This window comes from Microchirus variegatus (assembly GCF_963457635.1).
Source record: "Microchirus variegatus genome assembly, chromosome: 5".
NCBI lineage: Eukaryota > Metazoa > Chordata > Actinopteri > Pleuronectiformes > Soleidae > Microchirus > Microchirus variegatus.
The window spans coordinates 14,061,180-14,081,345 of record NC_139806.1 but is presented as its reverse complement, the minus strand read 5'-3'; the positions used below and the strand labels follow the sequence as shown (position 1 = coordinate 14,081,345).

General features: G+C 42.5%; 1 protein-coding gene across 1 annotated transcript in view; it reads right to left on the bottom strand.

Moving 5' to 3' along the window:
- Positions 1-20,166, bottom strand: part of ptprsb (protein tyrosine phosphatase receptor type Sb) — a gene marked incomplete at both ends in the record, with an annotated part of 55,049 nt that overhangs the window by 7,488 nt on the left and 27,395 nt on the right. Inside the window, 17 exons of the mRNA XM_083890579.1 lie at positions 250-347; positions 1,929-2,044; positions 2,798-2,955; positions 3,658-3,876; positions 3,973-4,060; positions 4,715-4,968; positions 5,701-5,795; positions 6,551-7,216; positions 7,397-7,514; positions 8,247-8,276; positions 8,421-8,614; positions 8,734-9,051; positions 10,973-11,117; positions 11,315-11,451; positions 12,243-12,444; positions 13,967-14,346; positions 15,683-15,952. Coding sequence (XP_083746705.1) covers positions 250-347; positions 1,929-2,044; positions 2,798-2,955; positions 3,658-3,876; positions 3,973-4,060; positions 4,715-4,968; positions 5,701-5,795; positions 6,551-7,216; positions 7,397-7,514; positions 8,247-8,276; positions 8,421-8,614; positions 8,734-9,051; positions 10,973-11,117; positions 11,315-11,451; positions 12,243-12,444; positions 13,967-14,346; positions 15,683-15,952 — 3,488 coding nt within the window. The remainder of the gene's footprint in view (positions 1-249; positions 348-1,928; positions 2,045-2,797; positions 2,956-3,657; positions 3,877-3,972; positions 4,061-4,714; positions 4,969-5,700; positions 5,796-6,550; positions 7,217-7,396; positions 7,515-8,246; positions 8,277-8,420; positions 8,615-8,733; positions 9,052-10,972; positions 11,118-11,314; positions 11,452-12,242; positions 12,445-13,966; positions 14,347-15,682; positions 15,953-20,166) is intronic.

Below are 20,166 nucleotides of genomic sequence, written 5' to 3'. Positions count from 1 at the left end.
GACACATTAGCAGCGTGCAAAGGCATACTTAGTAGTAGTAGTGTACTTGAGGATAATGGAAAGAGAGTGCATTCTAATGTTGACAAGTTATAGCGATTAATTGCCCTACTGAATAAATCATGAACATATAGTCTGCACACAGAGATATGGATTTTAAATAAGATTTGTTTTATGAAGCTAAGGCTTAACATCCTTAAGAAATAAGACTGCCATCTGTTTATTCAAATGGAATAATAAGTTATTTCACACCTCATACTCCTGGGAGAGTCTCAGGTTGTCGTTGGCTTTCAGGAGCTCTATATGCTCAGCCAGCTCACTGATGGGGATGGGAGGATGGCTCATCATACCTGCATATAACAACAATGGTCAGAGGTGAAGCCGAGTTCAGCTGGAATAACTCAAATTAGCGCGCGGTGACGTCACTCATACAAGGATGTGAAGATTATTTTAACATCGCATGATTAAGGAACACGCTGAGGCAGAAAATCAATTTTGATCCATGTGTGAGGACAAAGTGAGGGAGCTTCCGTTTGTTTGGACGTTGTCTTTCTTTGATAAATTGCTTTCTGTGTGATCACAAGAGCAACTAAGCAAGGGGAAACAAACACAGACAGGACACTAATTAGGAAGGTTTCGCACACACACACACACACACACACATACTAGCACAAACAGAAAGGAAGCAACCTATGCAGCCTGCCAGCTATTCTTGTCACAGCTGGAGTGAGGGGAAGCAATAGCAATCTGTTTTCCATTCACAAAATCCAATGTTTCAATAAACACAATAAAAAAAATCCATTTGACATTATTGCCCGGATGTATTTTCAACGTGTCTTGGATTGAAAAGCATCTGGATGCATTACAACAACAACAACAACAAAAAAGTGTTAAAGTCATTCTGCTGCTGCAGCTATCAAAAACAAACTCAATGGCTATTTTCTCCCCGAGCCTGGAGCTTCAGCACCCACAGGTAATCGCGACAAAACACTCCTGTCACAGTGAAAATGACCTCAGACGGCATCAGCCATTTTTTGGCAAACAAATTTCATCTCGGGTGATCATCTCAAAGGCACAAATCTCGGGGGAAGTGAAGAGAGTGTGTTCGTGTGTTTGTGGAGCCTCAGTGTTGTTGCTACAAGGGGAATGAAAAGCAGAGCTGAAGTGCTCTATTCAGTAAGCTCCAATATGCGTCACAGGAACAGGATAAAAAAAAGAAGAAAGAAGACCTTTATCTTTGGATGAACTATAAAATGGCATCATTGTAGTTTATATAACTTGGCAGCTAACATCTACAGCTTTTCACTGTGACACAGCGTCGAAGAGGTGACGAATCATGGCACCGCTTCAACAGGGAGGTTGTTTCCATAGACAAAAATAAGTGACAAGAGTGATTCAATCCCATGTGTCTTTTGGATGCTGCTAAGTGAACAAGTCATTGGCCTGAGACGTGTTTGTGATGTGTTAGAATTCGGGGAGCGGCGACATCCATGTTGAGTTGAGTTTTTACTAGAAAACGCCAGTTCCTGGCAACACCTTTTTTGATAGGACATTAAACTTGACTCAGAAACATTCAAGAGCGATAAGGAAATGTGTTCTGGTGTGTGCCGTCTGCAAGCGCGGCATGTGGACTGTGGGCGAACAGAGATTTTGTCACACCGCTATGACTCAACATGACTAGACGCTGACTGTACTACCTGGGCAGTGGCCATTTTGCTCTCAGAAATGACTGGAAGCTGCCAGGTACATGTCGGTTGTGAAGCGGGGGAGTGTTTCACAATCGATGCTGCATAATTTATTTTTTTTTTTACCAAGGTTAAAATAGCTGCATGAATATTTCAATATCACATGATGAGAAATTGGAAAGTGAGCTTTAATATGCAGATACCGACTGTGTGTTTGGGTGTCTGCATGGGCACGCGCTTTCATACCGGGAGTCTGGAAGTTGATGCGTCTCATCTCCACAGGATCTGTTGGATGATGGGCCATCATCTCTGCGTTACTCAAAAGACTTTTGGTTCCAGGCTCGGAGTCCTTGCGTTTGCTGCTGAGACACCGGTGAATCACAATTGCGGTTAGCACATTAAAGGAACCATAGAGAGGGAAAATTAAACTGCAGCATGGCTACTTGCTTTGAGAAAATAGCACATTAACAGATATGGAGTTTTCACTACTATCATATAATTACTGTGGGTTAATATGAATAAAATAAAGACAAAAAAAAAAACATGTTTAAATCTCACCTGTCAGGTTTGCTGCTTACAATGAAACAACATCAAGAGAAGGAATAATTAGAGGAAAAGGGGGAAGGAAACAGACAGATTGTTAGAGAGGAAAATCAATATTTAGCATTTGTATTCAAAAGCTTGATGCTTGCAGCAGATAACACAGGCATACAACAGGGATAGGATGGTTGATAACCGCCTAAGGGAGCACACACGTCTAAACTGGAACAAATTTGATGCATATCTGACTGACAATTGACAATAAACCAATCTGGTACAAAAACAACCAAAGCCTTTATATTGATATTGATACGCACTGTTAGCAAAGGTTTACTTTGGAGTGTTTTTTACACCCTAAACCAATTATTTAAGATTTAAATACGTAGTAGAGATTGTTTGCTCTGAGCACAATTGCACTGAACAAGAAAATGATAACAGAGTAAAGCCAACCTTATCCTTTGAGAGTCGGAATCAAAGCTGCTTTGGCATTTACCTGGTCTCAGCAAAAGTCTATGTCTGTCTCACGGCTGTGTGATTTGACATTTTGCTTTTTTTATGGAGTTCACTCCACTCACTTCTTGTAAAGGAGGATAGCGATGACAATACAGATGATGAAGACCACAGCGAGGACAGGTCCCACCACCCAGATCAGACCGTCTCCTGCGTCGAAGGGCTGGGGGTCTGAATCTGGGGCAATTACTGGATCTGTGTACGGGCTGGCCACATACATTTTCTGTAAAATAAATGGTACGACACATAATTAGAGGGTGGTGTTGTTTTTGTTAGTCTATTATAAAGATTAACAAGACTCAATTGTTTTCTAAACTGGCCAGGGTCAGTATTATGAGAGGGAAATATCATCATAAAAAGATGTTCCTGAGTGTTTAGCATTTCATTTAGTCCTGAAAAAATAAAACACCAATACAGGCATTTCTGTAACAATTCTGTAACTCTGAACTTCATTTGAAACTACATTTAACCCCTCTCTGCATTTCAGACAACATACAAAGAAAACACCTACACTTTATCCTTGTTCCTGTCTAAAGTGGCTTTTTATTAGTTGTAAAGGACTCCTAAGGAGCCTAACCCAAGAATAAAAGTGCTCCAAATAAAAACAAACATGAAACAAAATCTATCCTAATTCAAGATGTGTATTTATTTCTATTGCAATTCAAATCAATGCACATGCCAGCACAGCACAAGGCAATATCTCTTCTACTGCCACAGTCACTACGCTCTCTCTTTATTAGCAATTATGATCAAAGTACATGAAGGTTATTGCCTCTGCTTACAATAATGTGACTGACGTCAAGCAGTGAAGCCATATTGATCATAAGGTATAGTGACAGCCTCCGGGAGAGACACAGTGCCGGAGGGGTGGGGGCTGGTTATAAGTGCTGAAAGAAAACAAATGTGACACAGTGGTTTTTCATACCCCTGTAGTGGAGTTAAGCTCAGCCAGGATGAAGAAGACGTACTCCTGCCCGGGCTCCAGAGCTCGGTTTTCAAAGCCTCCATAGTCCAGCTGGTCTCCCAGGGTAAAGAAGGCTGGTAGGGTGGCAGGTGTGAAACGGGCTGTGATGTAAGCCCGACGCAAGTCCACCTGCTTCTGCTGCCGGGAATCCTTCTGCCTTTGACTGATATCCTTTAACAGCTGAGACAGGAAAGAGATGGAAAAGAATTGAACAATAGTAAAACTCAAATCAGAAACAGACAATAATATGGAGCTGTTATTGGTGGTGGTCTTCACCTCCTCTAGGTCCATTTCATCCGGACTCTTGAGGTGTCTGATGACGCCACGTCCTCTCCTCAGAGGAACCACAACAACATAAACATTCCTGTGTGAGAAAGGACAAACAACATAAGTACAAAGCAAACGTTTTCATGGATCCTAGACTTGTCAGTTAACCCTTTAACACTGAGCGTATCGCAGGCGGTGCACTTTGCATTACCGTAATTATGCAACGGTTTGTGCTAAAATTGCTAAAGTTGCATGTCAAAGCCAACGTGTGGTTATTACGGGGATTTCATGTTGCAGGAAGCCGGCGAATCAGTGTCTTTGTTGCAAAAGAGGAGAGAGTTGGAAAAAAGCCTGTACATAGTTTCCATTTTTTGGCCTGTTTTTGCTCACTGAGACAAAGACTCAAACAAATGTTATTTTAAATATGTTTCATACTGTTAAAATTTCAAATTGAACACACAAAATCTGGTGTTCATGTACAACTACACTATTTTAACATGCATTAAACTGTAAATAACTGTCAGATATTGAAAGTTATTCTGGAAAACCTGGCAAAAGCACAAACTCACAGGACATTTTCTGGTTAAAATAAGCAAAAAAAAAAAAAGTCTCGACAGACATTTTGAGGCTCAGGTATTAAAGTGTTAAGTAATTTTACGGTAACACTTACATGTACCGTGATTATGTCAAATGCCTTGATGACAATTTCACAAAACATCACAACATCTACCAGCGCATCATTCAGCCTTACTTGACAGGACTGCGGCTCTCCAGCGATGGCAGGATTATGGTGACCGTTGTCTCTGTTTCACGGGTGTGGTCGATCTCAGGGCGGCGGATGGTGATTGGTGGAGAGGTCTTGGCCGTAATGCGGTGGCGAAGGCCTCCCATGTTGCCCTCAGGAGCAGTGATCTTGAAGTCATAGCTGGTGTCGGGCTGAAGGTTTGGAATGACTGCCTTTTTCAGCCGAGCGTCCACCTCCATCTTCAGTCGATTATACTCCACCTTGAGGAAAGGAGAAGGTTGGTCAAAGAAAGGCCAAAGATAAGACACTTATACTCTACGCTGATGATATTACATTGTACTTTGATACTTGATCAACCATTAACATGATTATTATGATTTAGGGTTTAACATTTTAGGAAATATACTTATTTTCTTTTGAATTCAGAAACTTGGATGAGACGAATTACATCATTAAATGTAAAACTACTACCAGCAGTTGGCTAAACAAATGTGGAACATGCCTGGCTAGTGCAAAGGTAAGACAATCAGCCAAGAAGCACATAAAAAAAAAACTCACTAATTAACACAATATATCTCAGTTTTATTCACGCAAAAGCAAAAAGAAACAAATCATTGTTTTATGGGGGTAAATGTGCAAAAGTATTTATTGGCCTAGACTAGTTGCCCAGCAACCAGTGAAGACACAAGGCCAAGAAATGATGATGTATAACCCCTGTAAAACATTCTCGTCTTCAATAAACAAACAAGAGATAAGGTGTTAATTGGTGGTTTTCATCGACGCTGGTAGATTTTGTAATACATCTTCATGAAAATCTACATAATGCCCGCATCCCTCAGGAGGAACAGAGGCTCCTTAAGGGTAAACTCTTCTACAGTTGTTCAAATACAGATGAATAAAAAGCAATACAATTTAAAGCACCTGGTAAATATATTACATTTATACACATTCACATTTATAGACCGAGTGCGTGCAGTAGATTATGGACGTACAGTGAAGCGGTAAGGATTGCTGCTCTCAGGAAACTCCCAAGTCAGGAGAACACTGGTCTTTGTGGCCAGATTGACTGAAAAATTCCTTGGGACATCTGCAAAGACGAAAAAGAAGAAAGAGTCAATTGTGATGAGGATTTCTGATCACATCACAGTCTCCCTCTGCTTCCCAGCTGCTAACCTGTAACAACGGAGAACGCATCAGTAAGTTCTGTTACAGGACAAGAACACACAAGGATGGGCAGGTGATGAGGAGAGTGAATGGCAAGAGAAATAAGGTATAAAAGAGCAGAGAGAACAGCTGCTGAAATGTGACATGCCACATTCTCAGAGTGTAAGGCCGTGTTTGTTAGACTCACAATTCACCATGTCAGCAAAGGCTTTGGAAAAAGGTGGCGGTGGAGGTCTATCTGATAAAAAAGCTTACCTGCAGATACAGCTCCAGATGCCCACTTTCACTTGAACTCAACTGAACACTTACCTTCTACATTAGATAGTATATATCCCATCCCTGTATTGACTTTTACCTGAGGGTCTGTGATAAGCAGTGCTCTTGAGGCAAACATCCATTAACATTCAGCCTGCTTCCACTGGTGGTGAAGGGTAGGTGATGAGGGTATAAGTGAGTGACTGGAGGAAATTGGGGAGTAGTCATGGCCCCCTGGACTTTGCTGTTCTCAGCTTCTCTGAAGGTGCACAGGTGAAAGGTTGACCTGTAAGAACTGGCCAAGACTTGATTTATTTTTGTGTTTTGGAGTGAATTCCACAGGAAGGAGGGGGAGCAGAGAGGTGAAGCTGAACCAGTGCTTACAAGGTTAAGGGTGTTTCTGTGGCCCCAGGCCAGCCCTACCTGTTTCAAAAGCCAGCGTGTGGCACAACAGAGGTGGGCTGAAAGGGCCTGGCCCTGCCTTGTTGTGGGCTCTTAGCTGCAACTCGTAGGCTGTGCTCTGATTAAGGCCCGAGATGATGTAGCTGGAATCACTCGCTGGTAGTGTGAGCAGCCATGGGGGAGCAGGGAAGACTGGTGAGGAAGAGGGGCCAGGATCGGCAGATGGTTTGGGGCCATCTGTGCCCTGCTTGTAAGCTACGGTATAACCTGTAATGACACCACTGGACTCCTCTGGGGCAAGGGGCACCCAAGAGAACTGGAGGGAGCAGCAAGTGGCAGTGACAATGTCAGATATTTTGGGGTATCCCGAGGGAGGTAACATAGGGACTGTTATTTCCTGCTGCACTGCATCACCATAGCCTGCTTTGCTCTTTGCGGAGAGGACAAAGATGTAGGTGGAGCCTGGGGAGAGGCTTTGGACAGTGAAGTTTTTCTCGCTCTTTGTGAAATCCACTGTGGTGTCTAAAGTGGTATTCCTCGGGCCAAACTGTAGGCGGTAGCCCTCTATTTGCACTGGGAGCCCCTGGCTATCAGACCGTGAGTCAGAGCGTTCTAGAGGAGGAGCCCATCGCACCACAACTGATGAAAACGATCCTAGATGCACCCAGAGGGAAGGAGGGCCAGGCACTGCAGACAAAAGAGAAAGCAGCAGAAAATCAATTGGAACACAAACACACACACACACACACATATGTGTCTTTTAGATGAATTAGAAATTATTGGGTGATTTATTGACTCCAGGCTCCCGATGTAGATCAATCCTTCAAAATGACACTATAGTGAGTGCATTGAAGTGCAAATGCTTACCAATCCCTGGGGTCTGCACCAGCTTGGCCTTGCTGTGTGCTCCGTCCCCTTTGGTGGTGTATGCTGCCACTGAGACAGAGTACACGCTCTCTGGTTTTAGATCACCCAAAATCAGCTCCTGTAAAGAAAGAAAGTACAATACTCCATCAAACTGCATTTAAAGGTGCATTGTGTAAGAAATGTACAGCGTTAAATGATAGACAGCTGGACACATATGTGTGTATATGGGCATGTGTTAAGTGTGGCCCTTTTTAGCAGTTCATTAATTGTAGGAGTCATATATTAATTTGTATTTTCTGGGTTTATTCCTCCTGAACATCAGGGGGCGTAATGGCAAAGGCTGAGGCTGGCCACAAGACATTAAGTAATAAGAAAGTTCTTGTATCAGGATGTCCTACACTACTTTCATTTCAACGTTGGACAATACTCAGGCCACTCAAAACCAACCAACAAAGACCTCTTAACTCCACCCCACTATGTTTTATGCTTTAACTAATTAGAGAATACATTTTTATTGTGGGGAACATCAGACTAGAGCACTCTTGGCGTATAAATATTAAAAAATAACTGAAATGAAAAAGATAATTTTAGATCAGGTTCATCTAAATCACTTTTGTAATAATGTTTTTTGTAAAGTAATTGTAATGTGGAGACTCTACATGAGCTGAACAGAGCGTGTAGAAACGTCAGTACTGACAAAAAAAAAAAGTTAGTTAATAAGAAAATGAACAATAAGAAATCATCAAAAAGCTTAATCGCAGCTAATTCACTCTACGAGTACAGACTTAATGGGTATTTTACGACTTAATTTACAAAAAACGACAAGAGAATTTGGGTAGTCTGCACTCACATATTGGGTCGACTCATCTTCCTCCTCCATCTTATCCCACAGACACGACGTGGCCCGGAGGCAGCCGAGACAGATGAGAGAGAAGGCGTGAGTCAAGTGGCAAAGAGAGGGATGTTTAATGATAAAAAAATAAATGAACATTTAAACATTGAAATACTCTAGTTATTGTGTCACCTGAGACTCGTCCAATAGAAGGTCTTTGATCCAGGGAAGGTTGCGTGACTCACCACCCCCCGCGCGGCTGAAATGTACCTGGTAGCCTCGGATCTGGCCTTGCCGTAACCTTGGCAACACCGATCGCCACGTAGCTCGAAGAGCTGAGGAGTTGAGTGGCTGAACGTCCACCTGACGCGGGGGAGCGCCGGGAACTGCAGGGCACGCGCACAAACCCACAAATGCAGAATTAATTGAGTGACCGGCGGTCTAGCCAGTAAATATTCAACTCAATCAATATGGTTGAGGTCTGATGTATGCGTCTCATTCTCACCATCTTCATCAGTTCTGCACAGCACAGCCAGACTGTTGGGTCCAGTCCCTTCTGCAGTAGAAGCTGCCATGGTGATGTTGTACCAGCTCCATTTCTCCAGCCCCTCTACCACTGTCTGCCCCTGTTGGGCTGGGACAGGAAGCCACTTAACTTCCTGGTCCTGACCTCCGCCTCCTTCCCCAGAAACTCTCTGATATCTGAGCTCATAACTTGCCAATTCCCCACTCTGGCCCTCGATTGGAGGCGGCCTCCAACTTACCCTCAGTGTAGTGGAGCTGGCACGCTCGCAGGAAACACCTTTGGGTGAAGCTGAGGGCTCTGATTGGACAAAGGGTAAGGAGGGCAATTGGCAAAGAGTTTTAGGAAGAAACCACAAGAGGATGGGATTGAAAAAAAATAGGGGGGGAAACATGAGTAATGGGAGAGGCAATAAGGATAAAAAAAAAAAAAAGAAGAAGAGGGAAACAATAAAAGTCTAAGATAAACTGAACTGAAAGCGATAGCACAAGGACAAACATGACTCAGGCGAAAAGAGGGGGCACAACCACGTAATGTAAAAGCATCATGTTAGGCTTACAGCCTAATGAAATAAACCAGAGACAAGAGTATTGACCCTGAGTGGACAACTTAATTATACCAAAGGAGAATGTGTATCCAATACCCAGTGATTATATTTTATCCTTCGGCTATAGCCAGTGGCATGAAAGGATTCAGATTTATGAATGAAAAACAAATAAAGCCTTTCTCTCTAAAGCAGGGCCACAGTTCAGTGCACAGGAGCGCAGACACACACACACATTTCACATCACCAGTGTCCATGGTGGCATAATCCCTGAGTCCTCTGGATAATAGAGTGGTCTGAAACTTTCCACTGCCGACTAGAGGGGGAAGATCCTGGGCTTCACGGAGTGAAGAGAAAATTGGAAAAAAACAAACAAACACAGATCTCACACAGGGACGAAGGGATTTAGGCAACACAGGGAAAATAATAACACATGGTCTCTGCGAGGAAGGCACTCAGATGGACAGAAGGATGGATCGTCTGGCTACAATGATGAATGTGGCGAATCAGGATTTTTACTTAGTTGAGGGACAAGAAAAGCAAAGGAAAAAAAGTTTATGGCCACAGATGAATTCTGACTCTCACGCCCTCCCAATATAACGTTCCTTAAGGAACACACCGTGGCACCGAGGTATCTGTGCTTGTGCGTGGATTCAGGAGTGTGTGAGTGGGAGTGTAATAGGCCTAGCTGACGGGTTCAAGTATCTATCCACTCAGCCGTACGGCCACTGTTCAGTTGGCCTCAGGGGACAATCTAGATGTGCACCAAAGCTTGGCGATAACAAAGCGCACACAACCTCCCTGGGAAATGAATTCTGCTGCATGAAATAGTCTGCTTATCTGGCACCTTCCTTTTCCTAAACCCCCCCCCCCCCATGTACCACCTTGGTCTTCTCTTTCTTTTTGGATGTAAAGGGTGAAATATGACCATTAGCGAGTGTTTAGCTCATTCTATGCTCCATTCTCAATCTGACCATGTCGTCTTTGTGTCAGGACAAAAACTTACCACTGAAGTGATATACACGCCACAAACCACAGGACTTCAGGCTCTTTCTCTCAAAACACATCTCCATAATTCATTCTTTTCCTTGCACCATTTTCTCTACATTTTCAGACATAAAATAACTCCAACGAGCAGTCTAACGTATTTCACTGCAGGAGTATAAGGAGAGAAAATGAGACGAGGGAGAGAACGGACAGAATACAGACCGGCTGACACTTACCTGTCAACACAGCAGACCAGCTACCATCTTTTAATGCTCAACACCACTGGCTGCACGCCAGTAAATGGCAAACAGTTTCGCCCTTTCAAAGACATTAGACACTGATAGAGTGGAAAAAGTGAAAGGATGGTGAAGAAAAGGAATAGTGGAACATTAATCGGTGCTCCATCTCCATCTGTCACGATGTTTTGGCTGTGTAAGAAAGTGAGAGGCTGAGCGCAGGAAGAAAGGCACAGTTAAACAAAGATGGATGAGTGTGCGGCGTCGGTCAGATGGGTTGATAAACGAGATACATGGAGGGACGTGGAGATGGTTTTCCAGGTTTTTACCAGGTCAGGAGCTCTGCACAATGTCATTTGTGTGTGTGTGATTTGTGTACAAGACTTAAACACAGCACGTGTACATTTTGAGGGCGATATATATGTGGGTTTGTGGGTAAAAAATTGAGACATACTGGCTTGTGACGTCCTGTGCACCAGTTCATTCGTGAAAGCACCGATGCCTTTGCTGGATATGGCAGCCAGGGAGAAGGAGTACTCGGTGTTTGCTTTCAGACCCTCCACTGTGTAAGAATTTCTCGGAGTGAAGGTTAGCTTCTCCTTTAGGAGCAAAGGACACAAGGACGAGGGGGGGGGGGGGTGGTTGGAGACAGGCAGAGATGAGACTTTCACCACCAGAGAGAGGTGTGCAGTACACTGAGGTTCTTTTTTTTTTAACTCTCCTCGTATCCTTTTGTCTTAAGATGAAGATGTTAAGAAATGCACTCAGGAGACAGATTTATGGAAAAGGATCCTACCAAACTGCCAAACTTGACCGGTTTATAGAGCAGCTCATAGTTGACAATTCCCTCCTTGGTGTAAGCAGGTTCCCAGGTCAACTCGATGCTGGTGTCATTCACTCGTCCAACTTTAAACTTCCCCGGCTGTCCTGGTACTGAGAGACATGAGGACAGGAAACAACAGTCATCGTCAGTTTTTACTTTAACACTAATGAAAACCTACTTTCTTAATTATAGTAATTGATAAGCTCATGTTCACATGGAATAAGGTAGACATTTTTTTCTTCTTCACATTTTTACTACCCGTTCATACTTTGTCATTTTTGCACACACACGGCATTTTACTTTGCATTTGTATTTTATTCCATTTCATCACTTCAGCATTTATACAAATCACATTTGCAGTATTAATCTCGTGTCCTTGACACTTCATACAAATTCCTAAATCATTTATCACTACCGTTGTGTGTGTTTTTTTGTTTTTTTTTACTTAAGCAAGAGGAGTGTCAGAAATAATTAATGACGGAGAATTTATTAAGGTTTTAAACCAATCATCACCAATCACTTTTAAACTCAGCTGTTATTTATGCTTTTTTAAATTGTCCTCGATTAAAAAAAACACTTTCTACAAAAGAGACATTGTAGAAATTCTTAGCTTGATACTATTTTTACCAAATAACCAAAAATCCCTCAAAAGCTTAGTATATATATATATATATATGTATATATATATGTATATGTATATATATATATATATATATATGTATATATATATATATATATATACATATATATATATATATATATATACACATTTAAACCCTTATTAAATGTGTTTCATTTGATTCCATCCTCACAGTTTTGTTCATTCTCAGCGACACATATTTTCTGTTTCAGGTCAAAGTTATCGCTCGACATGCACGCGATCAGGTGACTATTCACTGACCTCCAGGCATGACTTTCACATGGACCGGGTCTGAGAAGGGTCCGTCGCCCACGGAGGTGAAGGCGAGGACTTGAATGGTGTACGTTTCTGAGGTGATGAGGTTCTGAATGGTCGTGATCACGCTGTCCTGGACATTATGAATCTGCCACTCGTTCATCGGCCGGGACGGGTCCATGGTGTAGTAGACACGGTAGCCTTTTACCTACACGAGAGCAGAGAGCAGAGAGAGGCTGTTATGTACATTGTTTTAGTCCAGATGGTGCAGTGCAGCTTTGTCACAAACTGATGTTCGTCCACCGTTGTGTCTGTAATGTGCTTGACCTTGATAAACAAAGCGAGGGTTTATTACGAGAGGAGTGTCCTCAGATTGCACTGCGCGAGATATAATCACTACACCCCGCTCCTACGGGATTTGTTTATGGGACGTTCAGAGCGTACGTAATCCCACCGCCATGCCAGTGCCTTTACGTCCACCTCTCCAGTTATTATTCTTTAATATCTGTAATCCCCATATGCTCTCAAATCAGTCTTCCCTTTTATGAACCTACTGCAGAGTTAGGTAGGATAGAGAAAAAAAAACTGAAAATGGGCCTCAAGAGGGAGTACTCTTAACTTAGAGCAGACAGTCCAATTACCATTTCCTTCTTTAGAATGTGGTGGGGGGCAGCAGGGGAGTTACAGGATGGAAAGCTCTGACAAGACACATTCCCTGCAAAGGGACATGAACCTGCAAACTGGAATACAGCTCCCAACGGCAAATTTTATTAAGGCTTTATCGTCTTAACCCCATGTGGGTCTTGAAAGGTTGTCAGTCTGTAGTAAGTGAGAGCAAGAAAAATTTCTGTTCAAGTTTTATGTCTGCCTATTTACCGTGGATAAGCAATACCTTCAATAAAAGGCATGCATTACACTATGATGCCATACACAAATATACAGACATAAACAACGGTTTGTTAATCCACATAAAGACATTTTATAATATTATTCTGTGTTAATAAAGAGGATTATAGAGCAGCCTTCGCTTACAGGTGCACACAGGAGGAGAAACACCGGCTGACAACGACATTAGTGACTTAAAAAGGATTCAATGAAACGTATTAGTGTGGCCAACACATGGAATGTGGGGAATATGCACGCTCTGTCTGGGTAAACAACAAAACACCATTATTTTGTGTTAATTATCTGTTAGTGTTGGGTAAAAGGGAACAAGCATCGTTTTAAACCTCCAGATTCAGCAGCAAGGAGGAGAGCGTGGACAGAACCAGAATGACATTGGACAAACGATATCAAATACACTACAGTTCAAAAATTTGGGGTCACTGGGGACAGATTTTTTGAAGGAAAAACACTTTTTTTTCGATGAATATAACATTAAATGAATCAGAAATACACTCTATACATTGTTAATGTGGTAAACGACTATTCTATCTGAAAACATCAGTGTTCTAATGGTACATTGTGTTTGCTAATCGCGTTAAAAGGCTATTGGATGATTGGAAAACCCTTGTGTAGTTATGTTAGCACAGCTGAAAACAGTTTTGTCGTTTCTGTCCAATCATTATTTCTAATCTTGTCTGTGTCTCGACTACATTTTCAATTCATTTTGCAACTCTTTCGATGAATAAAAGAGTGACTTTTAATGGAAAACACAAACAAAATTGTATAGGTGACCCCAAACTTTTGAACGGTAGTGTAGGCCAGGACTGTATCTGTTGTTGTCCCACCTGTCCATTAGGTTCCTCTGGCTCCTCCCATCGGACCATCACAGTATTCTGAGAGATAATGTGGGCCTGAACATTTCGAGGCGGACTGGCAGGCGCCTGCTCTCCTGTCCGAGCCTCCACACGAGCAGAGGGAGGGCCCTGACCGATGCTGTTGAAGGCGGACACTCTGATTTCATACTCGGTGTTGGGATACAGGCCCCCGATGCTGTAGCGAGTGGTGGTGATGCTGTCCACCGTCTCATATTTGCTGTCCGGCCCTTTGGCTCGGTACTGGATGATGTAGTAGGAGACTGGGTCAGGGTTGCCGGAGTCCCAGGTGATAGTGACACTGGTGGCGGTGGTCTCCGTGACGATGGGTGTGCCGGGAGGCTTTGGCAAAGCTTGGAATAAGGGAAAATGGAGAGAATTATAATTTCTGTACTGGAAGCTGATATAAGATAATAATAAAATATAGTTTCATGACATCGGAAATCAGTGTGGGATCATGGGAACTGTAGCTGCAGCAACCAGGAATGAATCGTCATGATCAATAAGTGACGAATAGACACATTAAAAAGAAAAACAAAATAACTAGTACCAAATAATTCCCTCCCGGCTCTGATGTTTCATTGGGTAGTTTGCTCTGAAGGTTATGGCACGGAGAGTAAAGCAGAAGACATTATTTAAAGGCGACCAAAATTAAATGGTCTGTTACCTTGAATGGAAATATGAATTTCTTTGAATTTAAAGAACAAAATGTATTAGATTAGTTAAATCACTTTTAGACATTTGAATGTCAAATAGTTATTGTATTCCATCTTTAAAATTTAGTTGAAATGATTTTCATTTGGCAGAAATTGAAGTGTACTGTAATGGTAAATTCAGTTTCTCTGTCTCAGAGCTACATTTGCCCATCACCCATACCCAGTACAGAATACCAGGTCCTTTGTGTATAGTGTATTGTATATTGTGTATTGTGTCTAGCCTGCACCTTACTGCAGCACCTGCAGGGAGCCAGCTCCCCGATACCTACAGTAGACAAAGAGGTGTGAAAGCACCACCTGATGGTAGAGTATTTGTCTATTGGAGGAATGCGAAGGGGGAGCTGCTCAGGTATAAATGTGGAGTGCACACTTTGCTCGGGGTCTTTCTCCAGCAAGGATCACTCCTGTGAAGATTGACCTTTTCCTTGCAACGAAAATAAAACCTTGTCGGCCGACAGAAGTTCTCTATTTCATTCTTCACCAGCAGCAGAGACATTTCCACAACAGTACCCAATTGTATGACTTGTTGTCTCACAATGGACAAACTAAACATGTGTAGAGTTTTGATGCTCGGTGAAGGTGTCATACTTTCTCCAACACACTTGTAAAGTAAAGATAGGAAGAGGGATGTTCAGCTGCCACGTGCATCTTTACCAAATGAGCTATGCTCAATTCTACACAATGCACCTTTAAAGTCATCCATTACAATGTTTGTGCTCTCATATTCAATGCGTGCAATTACAATAAAGTTGACTAATACAGAGTCAACTTTATTGGCTCTAACTTAATACAAAATGTGAGGATACATAATTTACATTCACCGACGTAAAAATGTAAACATGCATTTATGAATACAGAGGAAGCCAATAAAGCGGAATCTATTCATTAGTCAGCAACAAATGAGACATTTTATTCAGGTCGCATTCTCGCTCTCCAGGCAAAATGATAAATTGTGTTATAAGAGCCGCCTTACTCTTCACTAAGACCTGAGCGGTGGCCTCGAGGATACCCAGGCTGCTCATGGCCACACAGGTGTAGTTCGCAGACTCGCGGACGCTGTTGAGTTCCAGCACGTTGCGCCCAATCGGCATTTCGTCCTCCGGGGTCAGGTCCTCGCTGCCCAGCATCCATTTCACGTAGGGCATGGGCGAACCCACAGCCACGCAAGTGATGTTGACACTCCCTCCTGGCATGATCTCATGGTTGGAGGGGAGGATGGAGAAACGAGGGGGCACACGGCGCACTAGGAAAGGAGAGTTGGGGGTGGGGGGAGGAGGAGGAGGAGGGAGGCGGGGATTTTGGGGTGGGGGAAAAGGTGGTGGAGGAGAAAAGCGGGGAGGGGAGTGAGGAGGAGAAAGCAAGAGAGAGAGAAGAGGGAGGTGAGGGAGTAAGGTGGAGAGAAAGATTGTAAGAGAGAGAGGTTGAGAGAGAGAGGTAACAGGAAGGGGGAGAATGAACTTCAGGGTTTTTTTTTTTTTTACAGAAAAATTACAAAGGGATATTTCAAGTTTCGTCCCAATTACTTTATGGTACTGATGAGTCCAACAAAAAAACACAAATCTTGTGCCGAGCTCAACCAATCGGAGTGAGCTGTCCACTCAAAATAATAACGTGACAAACTCTTGAGTATCATTTCAACCAGGACATGACACCTATAGTCAGTTTCCCTTCTTTTTATAAAAAGATTTTCTAATTGTTTGTTTTTGGTCATTTTGAGCAGAAATATAAGATGAGAAAATGCATCATTATCATATTTCCAAATCGAATCAATCAGAAACGATTTCTGTGCGTCGATGTGCTTTTGCTGCCTCTTTCTGTCAGTGTTCTGTAAAGCATCATGGGATGGATCAATAGGCCCAGTGTGCTCTGTGTGTCTCCATGAGTAGAAAATGACACCCAATGCTGTGTGGCAGTGTGCTCCACTGTACAGTAGAGGGAGAGACTGGACTCATAGGTTACTCGCATGCCTGGGTGACTCAAGAGGGATAAAATGGTGGAGAAAACACAAAGAAGAGAACGAAGAACTGAAGACGGAGAAAGGAGACGGAGAGAGAGAGAGAGAAGCGAGAGTGGAGACACTGTAGAGACAGACAGAGGCAAAGGAGGAGGAGAGACAGAGAGATAGAGAGAGGCAGCTCTGCTTCTCTTCCGGACAATGACAGGCAATGTAGCAAAGGACAGCCACATTGTACAACAAAATACTGTACAATACATAAGATTTGTAACTGATACAGTGTGTCGTCAGATGAGTTGAAGAAAATGTGGACAGGAGTGAATCGAGGGTTCGAATAAGGTGTCGTGGTAAATACAGAGTGATCATTGGACACAGCAAAGAACACCAAGACAGCAATGAAAGAGGCAGAACGAGGGAGAACAAGTGCGAGCAAAAAAGAGAGGATATGTGAGGTAGTATGTGCATGTTTATAAGTTAGTAAACTTATGTACATGTGTCTGTCGCTCCTACACATCAGGGTGCAGACAGAATGCAGAAGAAGAAGAAGAAGAGAAAAAAAGGGGAAGGGACAGGAGGGGAAAAAGACAGGGGAGTGGAGATAAAGAGAGGATTAGAAGAGGGTTTTTCGGGGGGAAGGAGGGAAAGGGGGGAAGAAAAGAGAAGCGAGGAAGAAGAAAACACATGGATCTATTTTAAAACATGGCTGTATACACCAGACTCAGGCCCATTCAAGAAAGTAGGCTTTTAAAAGTAAGAACAGAAAATAAAATGAAAACAAAACTAGTAAAGATTGCGTGTTGAAGGAACAGAGAAGAAGTGGATACCCCAGGGACACAAGACAGGAAACAGAGAGAGAGAGAGAGAGAGAGAGAGAGAGAGAGAGAGAGAGAGAGAGAGAGAGAGAAACAGACAAACATCTCCGGATGAAAGGAGAGAATGAAAGGGAAAGCAGACAGAAAGCAGAACCATTGTCGAAAAACTCGGCTCAACACTCGTCAGGAAGCTTATGTGTGTCACAAAAGAGCAACAAAAATATGAAGTTACTCTACAATAAAACTACAAGGTTTATTTATTTGCAAATTCAGCAGCACTTAAGGCAAATAAAAAAAAGATATATACTGTATATACGCTGCATAACCTCCACTCCTTAATGTGTATCATCATTACTTGGAATCTTCACAGGCAACACCCCCTTACTCACAGAATCTAGAGACAATTGGATAGAAGTTAACATTTTTGTTTTGCATGATTTCAACAATTTCAAAAAAATAATAATAATAATAGTTGCCATGTCGCCACTATCATTTCATGAATAACAGATAAAGAAGGGCAAAGCATCTGGGATACTTGTTAAAAAAACAAAACAAAGATTGGAAGATACCCAGAATTGGATACAGAAGTTGAAGAGAAGAAAGAGACAAAGAGACAAAAAACAGGTAGATCTGTTAGAAACAGACATGGTTATGCAGGCATCTCCTCCTCTGAGCATGCTGGAGACAGACAGACAGACAGACGGACGGACGGACAGACAGTCTGACAGACAGACAGCATCCATGGCAGCTACATGCATATAAAACAGGCGCAGCAGGTGCAATGCAACATGACAGGTATCAGCTTCATTCAGTCATTAGTTACTGACTGGACCTTTAAACACGGCAGAACAGACTCAAAAAGACAGTTAATTAAGCATATGGATTAGCTTGGTAACATGAGCAACAACAGGATGAAGGTGAAGCCTGAGGATGACGCTCGATATGATCGGGAACATGAGCTGTATATTCTCGAAAGAAAAAAATAAAAAAAAATAATCAAATGTGTATCCGTCGTGACCATCGTGAGACTTGAATAGACTTGAAGTGTTCACCAGATGACAAAGCCGAGCACTCACAGAAAGGAATAATCCTTCACATGCTTTAAGCCTCTGGCTTAAACTTAATCAAGCTGGGGGCCGCATCATACCGTCGCATTTTCCATACGTTTTTTTTGCGCCAACTGCAAGCTTCAATCTTTATTAAAGGAGCAACGGCGCTATCATTAGGCCTGTCGTCTGCAGGGAGTCTGGAGGCTACAGACTGGAGGAACCTTGGCACAGAGTGAGGATTACGCGCCGTATCTCTGCACCACCATATAACCGCTCATGCCCATCATCGAGCTGACATTTACACAGCACCATCCTGTCCGACTCAAGGACACGGCTGAAATAAGAGCGAATCATTAAGATCCCCCTCGATTTCTAAAAATGTGAAAGTATGAGATTCATTTTGAATGTGAGCTGGTAGAGTGTTTGGAGAGGAGATGACAGCCAGGGTCAGTGAGACTCTGAGAGTTGGCCGTTATAGTATAATAATACAATACTTTACCTACCAGTTATTTATACATTAATTCTTACACAAATGATGTAAACGAAGGACCAGAACAAAGAAATGTGATCATTATGTAAAACTGTAAACGCTATCATAGTGTCTTTATTTGACATGGCATGAGGCCCGGCGTTTGTCTAATCACCGTTGAGCTCATCGCAGCGAAAGAGAACCGCTTGCCGCGACGGCGATATACGTAAATCACGCAAGGCGATAAACGGCTGATTCTGAACCAGCTCGTGACACGTTCTAATCGCTTTACGGCACACGTTTAGTATGGAAATGTAAATACAACGCGGCACGTATTTGACGACATTTCAGAGGAAGCTGAGCTTAAAGCAATCACCACTGATATATATATATGTGTATAAGTATATATATTGGATTTAGTATGATTTATATTATATTAAAACTAATTCATGCGTCTTATTCATGTGTCAGACTGAAAGTTGTGCCTTTGTTTTATTCATATTCTGCGGAATTAAACAGAGACTGTCTCCACAGGTGCTCCAGTTCCAGCCCATGTCTTTCTTTTTCACGCAGAGTGTGTGTGTGTGTGTGTGTGTGACAGTCGCACACAAAACAAAGTGTTGTTTTACACCAGAATTCACTTTTCATTTCTACAATTTAGTCTTTAAAGCACTCGACGGTCCTCGCTCCTCAAATCGCAAGAGCTCCTGTTAGTCCCTGTCTGTCTGTTAAATACCAACTCTCATAGAGCTTTCACTGCTGCCGACTAAATGAAATAGTCTCCCGTCCCACATTAGATCTTCTGTTACCATCATTGTTTTCAAATTCAATTAAGCCCTAGGTTTTTTAATCTTGCTATGACTCTTGATGCCAAACGTGTTATTTTGTCTTATTATATGTCGTCTCACTCTTAAAATCATACTTACGCTGGATTATGTTTGTCTCTATTTACTTTTAGTTCGAGGCAACGCAATATTGTTGTGATTTTCGACCGCACAGCCTCACTTACTGACGTAGACGGTTGCAGCTCTCCTGTAAAGAACGCAGTCACAGATTGTTTCAAACGTCATTGGATTGGATTAAAAATAAACCCACATGGAGTCTGAAAAAAGCAGCAAAAGTGCCAATTTATTTGGAAAGCACCACTACAGCTACTGGGGAATCTCCATTTAC